General features: G+C 35.5%; 2 protein-coding genes across 2 annotated transcripts in view; both read left to right on the top strand.

Annotated features, from left to right (window-relative positions):
* Positions 1–421: 421 nt before the first annotated feature.
* Positions 422–13,139, top strand: part of LOC114531688 (ras-related and estrogen-regulated growth inhibitor-like protein) — a 17,168-nt gene continuing 4,450 nt past the window's right edge. Inside the window, exons 1-2 of the mRNA XM_028553301.1 lie at positions 422–617; positions 2,507–2,563. Of these exons, the coding sequence (XP_028409102.1) occupies positions 530–617; positions 2,507–2,563 (145 nt within the window). The 5' untranslated portion in view covers positions 422–529. The remainder of the gene's footprint in view (positions 618–2,506; positions 2,564–13,139) is intronic.
* On the top strand, positions 9,641–11,518 carry LOC114531687 (protein unc-13 homolog C-like). Its single transcript, XM_028553300.1, has one exon. It carries the CDS (start codon positions 9,643–9,645, stop codon positions 10,444–10,446), a length of 804 nt encoding a protein of 267 aa, XP_028409101.1. The 5' UTR covers positions 9,641–9,642; the 3' UTR covers positions 10,447–11,518.

The raw sequence follows: 13,139 nt of genomic DNA, 5'->3' as shown, positions 1-13,139 counted from the left end.
ATAATTACTTTCGTCTTTTCAAAATATATATATAACGCTTGCTTAAAAGAACTGTACGAGTACTAAGTCCTCCGAATATTCGTTGTTTCAAAGCTATAGATAATAGTTGGCTTCTGGATTGTTTCTTAGAGACAAACAAAAGTATATATTATAGCCTAAGCTATTTCTAACAGTTTTACCCCAAGTACAAAATTATAACTTTAAACGTAGAGAATTACCATCGCCGCTAAAACTCTGGTATTTGCAAGATAACCATCGCTCTCGATCTTATCTTTCTCTGGATAATAACGCGCGCAATCTACAGTCCAAACAATATCCACACAATACAGGATTATTCTATAAATTAGTCTATCACCACTCTTGAGGTCAAGTATGAGACTTGTGACGTAGAAATGTAGTCACACAGCGTACACCGGTTTGAAGCATTTACTCAGCTGTATTGCGTTATAAGTATCTATTTACGTAAGGCTCTGGTCACATACAAGAATATAAAGTTGCTTGTTGCGCGTGCTTGTGCGATCGCGAAAGGATGTACAATATGGGAAGTCTATCCATCTCGATGGACCCACCAGATGTGAAATTGGTTGTTTTAGGGCATCGCAAAGTTGGCAAAACAGGTAAGCGCAAAAATCTTCATGATAGTACTAAGTGCTGCCTTAGATTTAGTGTTGGATATTTTTGTATGCCCAAGTTATTTGCTGGGTTTATTAATGCGTGTGGCAGATGGTGCTTAACCAGTGGTTATTATTGGAGAATGTCGTGTTTTTGTATTTGGTGCAAGACGTGGACTTAGAACACGAGTTTATCTCATCTAAAATTGTTAGAAGTTTTTAGCTGTATTTGATAACCATTCGCCGCCCTGTGAAACGCTTTACATTCTTGGGTTCTGGAAATCTGGCCTGAATCAAGCGTTTATCGTTATATTAGTTTAAGTTGTGTGTGAGTATATGCAAATAAGGCAATTGCCAATTGGCTAGTCCGGTCCGGATGAAATTCAGATGAGATACAGGATATATGCACGTTTCCTATATACCCTGCAAAGATATGCTGGTAAATGACTTCATTTCAACCAGATTAAAACTGTAATACAAATCAACTTATAACGGGGATATGATACGCAACTATACATGCATGTTCATTTGAATCGAAAAACAATTTTGAACCGTGGCATTACTCTGGTTTGGCGCCTATGAAACTGGCTGATTCTGTTTAGTATCACTATCTTCACCAGAACGATGCAATTATAATAATTAGAACTATTTTCCTACTTGAGACTGAAATAAGTACATGTCAACCATGAGATATAATGGCATAAAGTATAGGAATATAAACCATATGCCTTTAATCTAATGTAACAGCAATAAATCGTATGTTAGGAAGTTTTGTTTAATAAGTAAGCGACAATTTGATACCGTCAACGTCTAGCGAATTAAACTACATTTAGTAACCTGAGAAATAGTAAGTTCAAATGTATATTCTAGCGGCTTATCCTATCCTATATGTTTTGACCAGTGTATGAGTGTAACTGTTTCAGGATGGCTCAAATTCATCATATTTCAAAATATAACACGCGTGCAGAATTTTAAGCTTTCAACTTGACAAAAACATTGCTGCATGTCACGTACAATATGGAGTATAACCAAGAAAGTTTACATGATGTCTAACCGTCGCTCTCGGATAAAAATATAGCTGGGGTTATTGAACGTAGTCGTAGAGGAAAAAGCACTTCCATGATGCCTTTCCATGATGCCCATGATTACTTTGATGTTCAATATTTGCAAATAAAACAGTGGTATTGTACTCAATTGTGTAATTTCACTTAAAACGTTTATCTTTCAATCATCCGGAAAGGAAAATCAAGTATATCGTGCACGCCTTAACGGAAATGATACTTTCATGAATATGGCGGATACACTCGCGAGAAATCATGATAAAAGCAAATTTTTTTCTGCATAATACGCGCGCAAAGTTGCGCAACTCTGAGCTTTCATACTTTCTTACCCTGGCTGCAGATTGTGCACAAATTCTACCGCTGAAAGTGATTACACTGCGTGTTTACGCCGTGCGCAAAGGACACATTTGTTTTATTAGTCAATAACCCGTCGCAACCTGAAATAGCAGCAGTAGCTATAGCTTGGGTAATTTTCTAGAACTGTGCAAAAATTCCGCATAATTTGTAAAAAATGCAATATAAGGTGTGTGTGCAAAATTAGTATAAACCGCTTGCGGAGATTAGCGCGATTAAAATGCGCATCTCATAATATAAACATCTGCCTTGAAATCTCAAGCAAGACTTCGAGGATTTTCATTCGCACCTGATAACGATATTAAAATCAAATCTATGCACACGCTTCTGATATTTAATAAAGCCGCTCGATAAATTGCCGCGTCTATTTCGAACTTTTAATGTATTTTCAGTGCGATTTTTATATAGATTCTGGGCAGGCTAATATCTCATATGGATCGTCGACTGTCATCTGGAAAATCGTTTGTTTTTATTTTACAGCTTTGACGGTGAGATTTCTCACGAACAGATTTATTGGTGAATACGAAGAAAGTTCAGGTATTTATAAAACGGGCAGCGCCTGAAAAAGAACACCTGAACCATCACACCCCTTCATACGAGCAATTTATAACTCAAGCCGTGTATTCAACATGTTTTGCACAAAACGTGAAATCATTATATTTTACTGATATTACCATTTTTACAAAATGCCTCTGTCGACTTCCGGTGATGTTTAGATTTATTTTCTCCATCTCCGGAAAGAAACATTTTGTCATATTTAACCTTGTACTGCTCTTGCAAGCTGTTGCAAAAATTAGTTTAATGTCCGCACGTTAATCCAATAACATTAATAAAACAGGTATTAAACGGGTATTAAAACATTACCCGTGCTAGAAAAATCTGCAATATCTAATAAATGCAAGTCTATATGTGCTTTTGAGCACGTTTAGTAGAAATATCTATAAACCAGCAGTTCGTAAGACCGCCGTCACGTAGCCGCATAATCAATTGTACTAAAGGTCAAAGCAATACTCTATAATATGTAATATAATTTCAGTGTGGCGCAATTAATCTGTTCAACTTACTAAAAATTATAAAAACCTACACGTACGGTAAAACGTCGGTTTTCTAATATTTTTTGGCCAATAAAATACCGATGCCTACAAATATGGTGAAAAATATTTTCGGTCCTGTCATTTTGAAATGCGCACTATTTTTGGCATTTGCGCGTAGAGATAGGACTAAAGATGAACAGTTTTATTCTCATCATGTCCCATTAATTGCAACCAAAAATGTTCAAAATGTTAATCCGTGTTAATGAAGACACATTCTCTGCTATTTTATGACTAAACTAAAGTGTCTTTTGATTGACCTGTACTGCAAAGCATCTTGTAGACTGAGTATTGTTCAAATAACTGTGTTCAAATACAACTTCATAAAACGACGTCGGACATTCACATACAATTAAAATCGTCAAGATGAAAAGAGTCAAGGTGACTTGTATATACAGGTGTGAATATTTGGAGAAGATTGGAGCATGCCCTCAAAAATAACCACAAAAAAACACGAGCATAACATGATATATGTTTGTAAAAAATGCGGAACTAAGCATAACAACTGCGCGTCATATAAAATAGAAATATTACTAGCAAGAATATTATAAATTAGATTGACCACGAATAGTCTGCGTGCTAGTCTGTCGACGACTCAATTAGGATATTTGGATGTATTTTAGAGCATTGACAATCTCAAGTGCTAAAGCATGTTTTTCAGTGCATAGCCTAGAATATTTTTACGCATTGCTCATAGCCACAGCATCGAGAGATGCGGCTCTCGTTAATGAAGATGTTACAACTTATCTGACCCCCATGGGTCCGTGAGAACAATTTTGTTATTTCGATAAACTTAATATTGTGCATAAATGACCCACATTCAAGAACATATGACCTATAAATATGCTTAACTCACGAAGACTTTACTCAAGTGATATGATGTTTTTATTTAAGCAGGTAACTACATGATCTGAAAGCATACTTCATCAAAATGCTACCACAAACGACTAGAATTGAGACTTGATCAAATTGATCAAAAACTTTCTAATAGTTTAACGCGATGCGCGTATGTGCGTGTACGAACACGCAATTCGTTTTATTAAACTTGTTACAAACGACTTGCTATTTAGCGCAACACTCGATGCGCTGAAAATATTCTGTCATACATCTCTAGCGGAGGAACAACTGCTTGGCAAAATAGCGTAATCTAATTTACATAATTTGCGAGTTCGTACTCGGGATTTTTTTTTACCTTAATCGAAACCGCATATTGAGGAATATTGATATCTGCCGATATGATAAACATGCGCTCTTTGGCTTATTTATTAGTGAGGAAAAAGGGAATCGGCAATACGCAAAATAGAATGAAAAATTCAAATAAACATTGTAGACGGGATGAGATGTGCGGATGGGAATCATTGTGAAGGTTGTTTTTGACCTTAATATTGACTAGAAAATAAGTTGCGGTTAAAATTTGCGGTTTGCCGCTGAGTCGAGTGAAATACTAATATCGTTAACATGACTTTGTGCTGACTGGATAGAGTCGGCTATGAAGACAGTTTTCATTGTTATGTAGCCAGTTTAGAGAAATAATCTTTTAAATCCGAAGGAGTGGTGCATGACTAGCTAGTACGAAACACTATTTTAAGTGGCTATTCTGAAGTTAGATATTTTTTATTATGCATGTTATAATTCTTCTACTCGCATTTAATAGATAAACTACATTTTCCCCCGAGACCAAAAGCGTGAATTCGACACGCAGTGCTTTTGACCTATCGTTATCAATCTCTTGCCTCGATCCACGAAAACTAGCCTCGAATAATTCCACAGCAGGCGACCTACTGCATGGGGAACATTTATTAGCTAAAGCCTGAACGAGTTGAAAGATCTCTGTTTAATAGAACTATACTTGTGTCATCAACTTTCGTAAAACAACAAAGATGCTCAAGACGGTCATCTTGTATGTTGCATAAATCCTTTTGACAATTTCATATTTATAATTTCAACTGTTGAAATCCCTTCGCAAGGACGAAATGATTGGGCAGGCACGCGTCGGTGTTATTTTAAGCTGGTTTTTAATCCGATAGGATTTATTAGCAAGCAGTGTCGAAAAATTCGGTTTTTCACACAAATTAAAGGTTTATCACGAAGAATAAGGTGCTAGCTAGCAGCTTGCAGAAATCAAATTGACCCAATAATGGCCTTAATAGGTAATTATTACCATGATTACTAAGCGCTAAGGCAAACTTGATGACTAGAATCGACTCATGTGCACGAATTTTCTTCAGTCTCTCCAAAGAAGCAATATTCCCGATATTAATCGATAACCATCTGTTGTCTTTTAATGCGCAAAGAGCCCATTCAAATAGCAGTAGGAAAGAGTTTTTTTTTGTTCGGTGGTTCATTAGCCATACTATACCTTGTGCCTATGGCTGCTGACACCGTCGCGTTTTTTTGCACGTACGTACACCCACGTAAAAGCTTAAAACCTTCTAAGTTGTTGTATAATTAATTTCATACCAGAAAAAACACACCAAATCATCAACAGAACCAAACCCTTAAATGATGTTAAAGGCTTTTACGGGCGTACGTAGAAAAAAGCGACAGTGGAAAACAGCCTTAAATACATGGCCGGACTGCGGAGATTGGCGGCCAAAATTATTGAAATAAAAGTCAGAGAGTAACTGGCTATCATTTAGGACTTAGCACACCCCTCCCGACTCTGATATGCACCGCGGGCCCTAAAATATTCCTTCGTACGTTGTCTTTCGAAGGAAGAGACAAATTGATCTGACAAACTGATTTCATACTTTACGTCTCAGTGACGTAAAAAGCACGCACGTCCTCGTACGAACGCTTGTTTTTATTTCCCCTGGGCCACTCCCTGTTTTGAAAAGCGCACGAAGTCATTAGCCGGTATATTTTCAACGCATAAACGTTACATGGAATTTCCCACAAAACTAAATAAATTAAAATCTGTGCAGTTTGCCCAATATAAACATACTATAAACGATACTTAAAAAAGTTATAAATGATCATATCTGTAAGTAGTGTTAAGTAGATGGTGCTTGGTATTTCAAAGCCTTATTTTGGCACAAGCGCTTTGGCATTCATGTTTTTTTTGCCAGCTACAGATTACTAACACGCATATAGTCCAAAAGTGTATTAACAACCGAGAAACAATCTTAAGATAAGTTATTTTGCTGTTATTTTGTCGGTGACCCTTGCCGGCTGGTTGGGTTGAAGATTATAAACTGTTTATGCCGATTTATTGACAAACACAGAAGGCATGGAATACTTGATACTTGTCATTTTTTGCAATATACCAAGTGTTGATAACACGTCTTTCACGAATGGTAAAAAAAATGAGGTTCTAGAATCGCTTAGTCATATTGTCTGTATGTGAACTGAAAAAAACATGCATGTTCCCCAAGACCGTAACTAAGATGAACTTTTTTCACAATACATCAGTTGTAAACAAAGCGCAACTCAATTAGCAAACTGAATACCAGGAATACAGTTTATGTGCTTTTTATTATGCCGACGTGACACGGTGTGAACTGCATGGCAAAAATTAACACGGACAAAACTTTAGTAGCCGCAATGCTACAACTTTTCTTGCCAGCTACGTGACTTTTGGAGGTGTTGTTTATCACACTGATGTCAAATGACGTAATTATTCTATTGGGTTATTGCTTAACGAATTCTGAAAACTTTGCTGAAAAAGACAAGCCAAATGTCTCTAGACACTAAGAATAGACGCTTTCATCTTGACCTTATTCAGAAAACCACTAAAAGTAAACTGAAAATCTCGATTCAAGTCGCTGGAATTCATTTGTAGCTACGTAATTAATTTAGGTTTCAATCTTATCTTAACTTTTAATGGTTAGCAGCTGACCCAAAACTGCGGTTTGAAATTCGCCCCTCGTGGTATACTGTTAACGTCAAGATAAAGTTTCTTTTGCGTTCAGATGCGTTATTGTCCGCAATATTATGTTTACCCTTTTGGATGAAAAACAAGAACACTTAACCAATTAGCTGACACACGCGAACAAGATGTACAATTATTAGTAGTCTGACGTAGAGGTATTTCTAATGAGCGCTGTCATTGTCACTAAAAATATTGCTATGACATTTAAAATTGCGTAAATATTACGCTCAATGGTGACCGCAGCTCCTTACTCCCACGTTTCTAATTTGTATTAGGGACTGGGCAAAGAACGCGCGGGAACTACGTAAACAATAAACCATGCTAGATTTCATTTACACAAGTTCAATGTCAAATTTACTGTTTGTGTTCCTTGGTGACAGTAACTATACCGCTGACGTTATTGCAGTGTAGTCATGCTGTTGATTCGAATAAAGTGCGCACATATTAACAACAACATTTTAAACCGAACAAAAAAATACAGGCTATAAAGGCTGTTTTACAGCTCCGCTTGCAAAAATGCCGCCAAGTGAAAAACAATCCGAATCCTATTTCCGTATTTTGCATGCGCACTTTAATTAGGGTGGATTTCCACTTCCAAGAAATATTTCCATGACTCATTTTGAGTTTTGACTGAATAAATCAGTCAACTTGACTGATTCAATTTAAAAGAAAACGTAAAACTGAATATTATCAATCGAACTACTCCTCAACAACTAGAAGTCACCCCTTTTCCACGACTTCACCCACGACTTCACCCACGACGCACGACTTTGAAGCTGCAATTCTTTTGCTCTTTTTTATATACTTGCGTGTAAATATAAAATCTTTCGATAAAGTGAAAAGTACACAAACAGGAAATTGAAAGTACATTTTTTTATTCGATTATTCTCAGAGGGCGCTCGTTATACCCTGCACACAGTTTACATAAGCCAAGAAAAAATGTTTTTCTTTAGTATTAACGCTTTCGTACAAACCAACTTGACGTAAATTTTTCCGGAAATGGAATGAACGCAATATACATGTATGGAATAAATGAAAACAAAACCGACTTTGTTCTGTGGCTGTAATCGCCTATAGTTTATTTCAGTCGCAACTTCAAGGTGTAGACCCCCAAATGTGTTAAAGGAAATAGAAAGCTGCATGGGTTCCATTTCAAAGTATTGATCCCCTCTATGCAATGTACATTCATTCACAGCAAGACTCAGTTAGAGTTGACGGAAAGATTTGAGGTTCTTTAAATCCTGTTGGTAATGCCACACATGAACAGTCACGCATGCCAGTACGGCGTAGGGCGAAACGTGGATGCGAACGAACGATGGGTAAACGGGGATAAGATATTTCATCTATTCGTCCTGCCTTGAACCACTTAAACTTTGTCGAAAATGTAGGATGAAATAGAGTTCCAGCCGAATCTAATTCGAAATGTCATGAAAGTGTATTCCATTTTATTGCCAGCATGATTTAATTTAATGATTCCATGAATGTTTTACCATATGCTAATAATCACCGGAGGGTTGGTGAAGCTCGATCGTCTAGCCGACTCTAGCGAACATAGAAAGTTACATCAAAATACACGTGCGCCATGGTTTAGAATTTTCAGAACCGTTTCGAGTTTGGACACCAACAAGAAAATGATTTTACTGATTTTCGCGACATTAGCAGCATACTTCAGAGAACTATAAGTAAGCGAGGCGGTGCATGATTCTTAAGCATAAAAACATGTTACAAAATATGGTTCGAATACCCTGCTGCGGCTGCTCAAAATTTAACTTAGGGAAAATTTGATGGGCGTTTGAAATTTTAATGTAGGCGTTTATCGTGAGAATAGATTTAAAACTGTACTTCATAAGTTTTTGCATGTTAAACAGACTGAACAATAAATTGTAAGGAAAGACTTATATACTGGGGCATAATGCAGTAAGAACAGTACAGAGCCTCACTGGAGGCAGCCTGAACGCTAGCACTAGCAGGTACTAATACAAACCCTATTGAGCGCTTTAAAATTCTATTTTGGGTGCACCCATATAGTGATAGCTTGGATAAGACTAACATATGTGCGTAATGTGCCCGCCAGACAACTGTTGCTTGTCATTAAATAAAATGAGTAAAATGGCAAAATGAATTAAACAAAAGAACACTGTTTAATGTTTACGAAGTAGAGTCTAATTTACTTATCGTTGCTGATAGACAACATATGCGCGCACATGTCTTTGAATACACAAACATTATTAGAGGTCGTATTGCAAACTCGTTTGCTATTTTAAATATCATAATGAAAGAAAATTTGCTCATTGATTAATTGCTAATGTCGCAGTTGACAGAATTAGGGCGGTTTTTAATTAGTCTAACAGACTCTAACTCCTTTTACAGTTGTGCTTGTATTCACAGCGTCTACTACACGCCATAAAATCGCAGACGGCGCACTTAGAAACTCAATATAGCCGAGTTTAATTGGTTTAGTGTAACTATATTTATGTGTACAAAACGTTCTAGTATGTACTTACAACGAAAAACACTTTACACAACAAAGCACTTGCGTTTCGAAGTGGGAAGTCCAAGTGGGTTTTGTAGACGTTCTCACTCAGATTATTAGACATAGCTTGGAGCAGTTTACGCCTTCTGAAATGAATAACGTGAATAGATATATTGGCAATATGGCGACTAGACAAAACGCCTCCAAGCGCGCTGCGCAATATTCAAGTTGTTCTAACCTGTGTACGCCAACTAAAGCAGTCAAATCAAAAATTCACAAACCTAACACACCCATGATGCAAACGAACACAAAAGAAGAAGGAAACGACAATGAAATGAAGCAAATCTACGACATGTTTAAAACTGTCATGACGAAATTGGAGAAGCTGGACAGCATCGAGACAGATTTGAAGGAAATTAAAACATCACTGGAATACGCACATGCCGAAATAAAAGATCTGAAGAAAGAGAATGAAACAATGAAAGCGGACCAAGCGAAATCGAGTGAAAGAATCCAAAATTTAGAGCGCAACAACAACACGTTACGAGACAAAGTAATTGACCTTCAGGCAAGGTCGATGCGTGACAATCTGTTGTTTTTTAACATGCCTGAAAACGACAAGGAAAATACAACAGAAATGATCCACGAATTACTGGAGACAAAAATGGGGATGGAAGACGCAAGAAATAATGTAAAGATCGACCGATCTCATAGAATTGGAAGAAGGAAAGAAGGAAACCGTAAACCGAGACCTATTGTGGTAAAATTCAATTACCACCAAGACAGGGAATTTGTGCGTCTAAATGCAAGAAAGCTGAAGGGCACAACTATCGGAGTATCTGAACAGTTTCCTGAAGAAATTGAAACCATTCGAAAGTCTCTGTATCCCGAACTAAAGAAAGCCAAATCGGAAGGTAAAAGAGCCAGAATTGTAAAGGATAAACTCATTATCGAAGGGCAAGTTTTTAATTTTAACAGATGTTGAAATTTGATACGTTTATACTATAATATACTATAATCTTCTTATTGTGTATTTACCGGCCAAACAAACATTTACAGTAACTAAAAACCTTTTAAATGGCTACTCTTAACAATAAACAAAAGAAAACCTGCGCTTCTTGCTATAAAATAATTAAAGAAACGCAAAAGTCAACAGTATGTCTTACATGCGGTAAATGGTTTCACGCTAGGTTAGCATGCGTAAAATCATTTAACACCACTTCAGATATAGATAAAACAATCGATGTGTGTCAAAATTGTTTAATTGATACTTTGCCATTTCAAACGCTGGATGATTTTGAATTTGAATTTAATATTTTTAACGGAAACAATATCAGTGAAGACAATATGGATAGACTAAAGCATTTAAAATTCAACCCGTTCGACACAAATAATAATATAGCGTTGTCTGAGAACAACGAAGATTTAGATATAAGCCAGACTAAAATAAACTGTGAATATTACCTGCCAGACGATTTCAATCAAAAAACAAATAGAGCGAATCTTAGTAATACTAATAGCCTTTCACTGATGCACTTAAATACTAGAAGCATAGCTAATAAATTTGATTCCTTTAAACAACTTAAAAACTCATTCAACATACCGTTTCAAATAATTGGCTTAACTGAGACGTGGCTAAATGATAGTAATGATGATCTCTTTATGCTAGAAAATTACGATTTTGTAAATGCAAATAGATGCAATAAAAACGGCGGAGGAGTAGGTATTTACATCTCACACCAAATGAAATATAAATTACGTACTGACCTAAACTTAAACGAAGAAAACACTATTGAGTCAGTATTTATTGAACTTATAACAGCGGCTGGTAAAAACATAATAATAGGTGTAATATACAGACCACCAAACAATAAAATAAATGAATTTGAAAACAAAATTAATGAAATACTAGGTAAAATAGATAAAGAAAATAAGACATGCTATCTTATGGGGGATTTCAATATTGACTTACTTAAATCAGAATCTTGTGATTACACAAAGAGATTTCTAGAGGTATTATTTACATCATCATACATTCCACTTGTGTTGAGACCAACGAGAATCACACAACATACGGCCACACTAATAGACAATATTTTTACTAACGATATTGAAAGTATAGACTCAAGTACAAATGGCATTATCTTTTCTGACATCTCTGATCATTTGCCTATTGTTCACATACGAAGTTTGAAGACTCATAAAGAGACTATACCAATAAAGGAGTTTAAATGTGAAAGAATTATCAATGAGTCTTGTATTAAAGCATTTACTAACACCATCACAAGTATGTCATGGGAAAATGTTCTCTCTAGTAATATCACCACTGAATCCTATAATGAATTCTTTGGCTCATTTTCAACTGTCTATGATAAAAACTTTCCACTGACAAAAAAAAAAATTAAAAAAAGTGTTGACAAAAATAAAAGCCCATGGATAACAAATTGCATTGCCAAGTCTGTTAAGAAAAAAAACAAACTGTATAAGAAATTCCTAAATCACCCTATACGAAAGAATGAAAACATCTACAAAAAGTACAAAAATAGACTTAACCATGTTATAAAAGTAGCAAAAAAGAAGCATTACGAAGAACAACTAGCAAAATACAAGTACGACACAAAATTATTATGGAAAACACTTAACCAAATTATAAACAAACACGAGAAAAAAAAAAATATGCCGAAAGAATTTATCGGAAATAATCCTGATAAAAAAATTAAAGATCCTCACACCATAGCAAATAAATTCAATGAATATTTTGTGAATGTTGGACCAGAAATAGCCAGAAAGCTCCCGAACTGTGAAAGAACTTTTGATGAATTTCTAACGGGTAGCTATAAAAATAGCTTCTTCATCGAGCCTATAACCAAATATGAATTAAAAACTGAAATTACTGAATTAAGTATCAAGAAAAGCCCAGGGTACGACGGTATAAGCGCGAAAGTTATCAAGAGTGTTGCTAATCAAATTTCCGAACCTCTTGCACACATTTTCAACTTAACTTTTATTAGTGGAATTATTCCTGATGACTTGAAAAAAGCATTGATCACACCAGTCTTCAAAGCAAATGAAAAAAACGAGTTTAAAAATTATCGACCAATATCCGTTCTCACTTGTTTCTCAAAATTGTTAGAAAAGCTCATGTATAAAAGATTAATTAAATTTATTGAAAAAAACAAAATATTAACACAGCATCAATATGGTTTCAGAGAAAACAGATCCACTGAACTTGCATTAATTGAACTTACTAACAGATTAACTAAAGCAATCGATAATGGAGAATATACAATAGGTATTTTCCTAGACTTGTCAAAAGCATTTGACACAATTAATCACAAGATTCTGATTCAAAAACTAGAACACTACGGTGTTCGGGGAGTAGCTCAACTATGGTTTCAAGACTACTTATCAAATAGGCAGCAAATCGTCAAATACGATCAAATTAGGTCAAAAGAAATGTTAATTCAGACTGGAGTCCCACAGGGATCAATTCTTGGACCTATTCTGTTTCTATTATATATAAATGATATTGAAAATTGTAGTAAATTAGTTTCATTTGTATTATTTGCAGACGATACTAATATATTTTATAGTAATAATTGTCTTAAAACAATTAGTGAAACCATGCAAACAGAAATGAATAATGTAACTGAATGGTTAAATGTTAATAAATTATCC

Source organism: Dendronephthya gigantea, unplaced genomic scaffold (genome assembly GCF_004324835.1).
Source record: "Dendronephthya gigantea isolate DGI-Jeju-01 unplaced genomic scaffold, DenGig_1.0 000074F, whole genome shotgun sequence".
In the NCBI taxonomy this organism is placed as follows: Eukaryota; Metazoa; Cnidaria; class Anthozoa; order Malacalcyonacea; family Nephtheidae; genus Dendronephthya; species Dendronephthya gigantea.
Note: the sequence above shows the minus strand (reverse complement) of the source record. Positions and strands in the feature narration are given on the sequence as shown.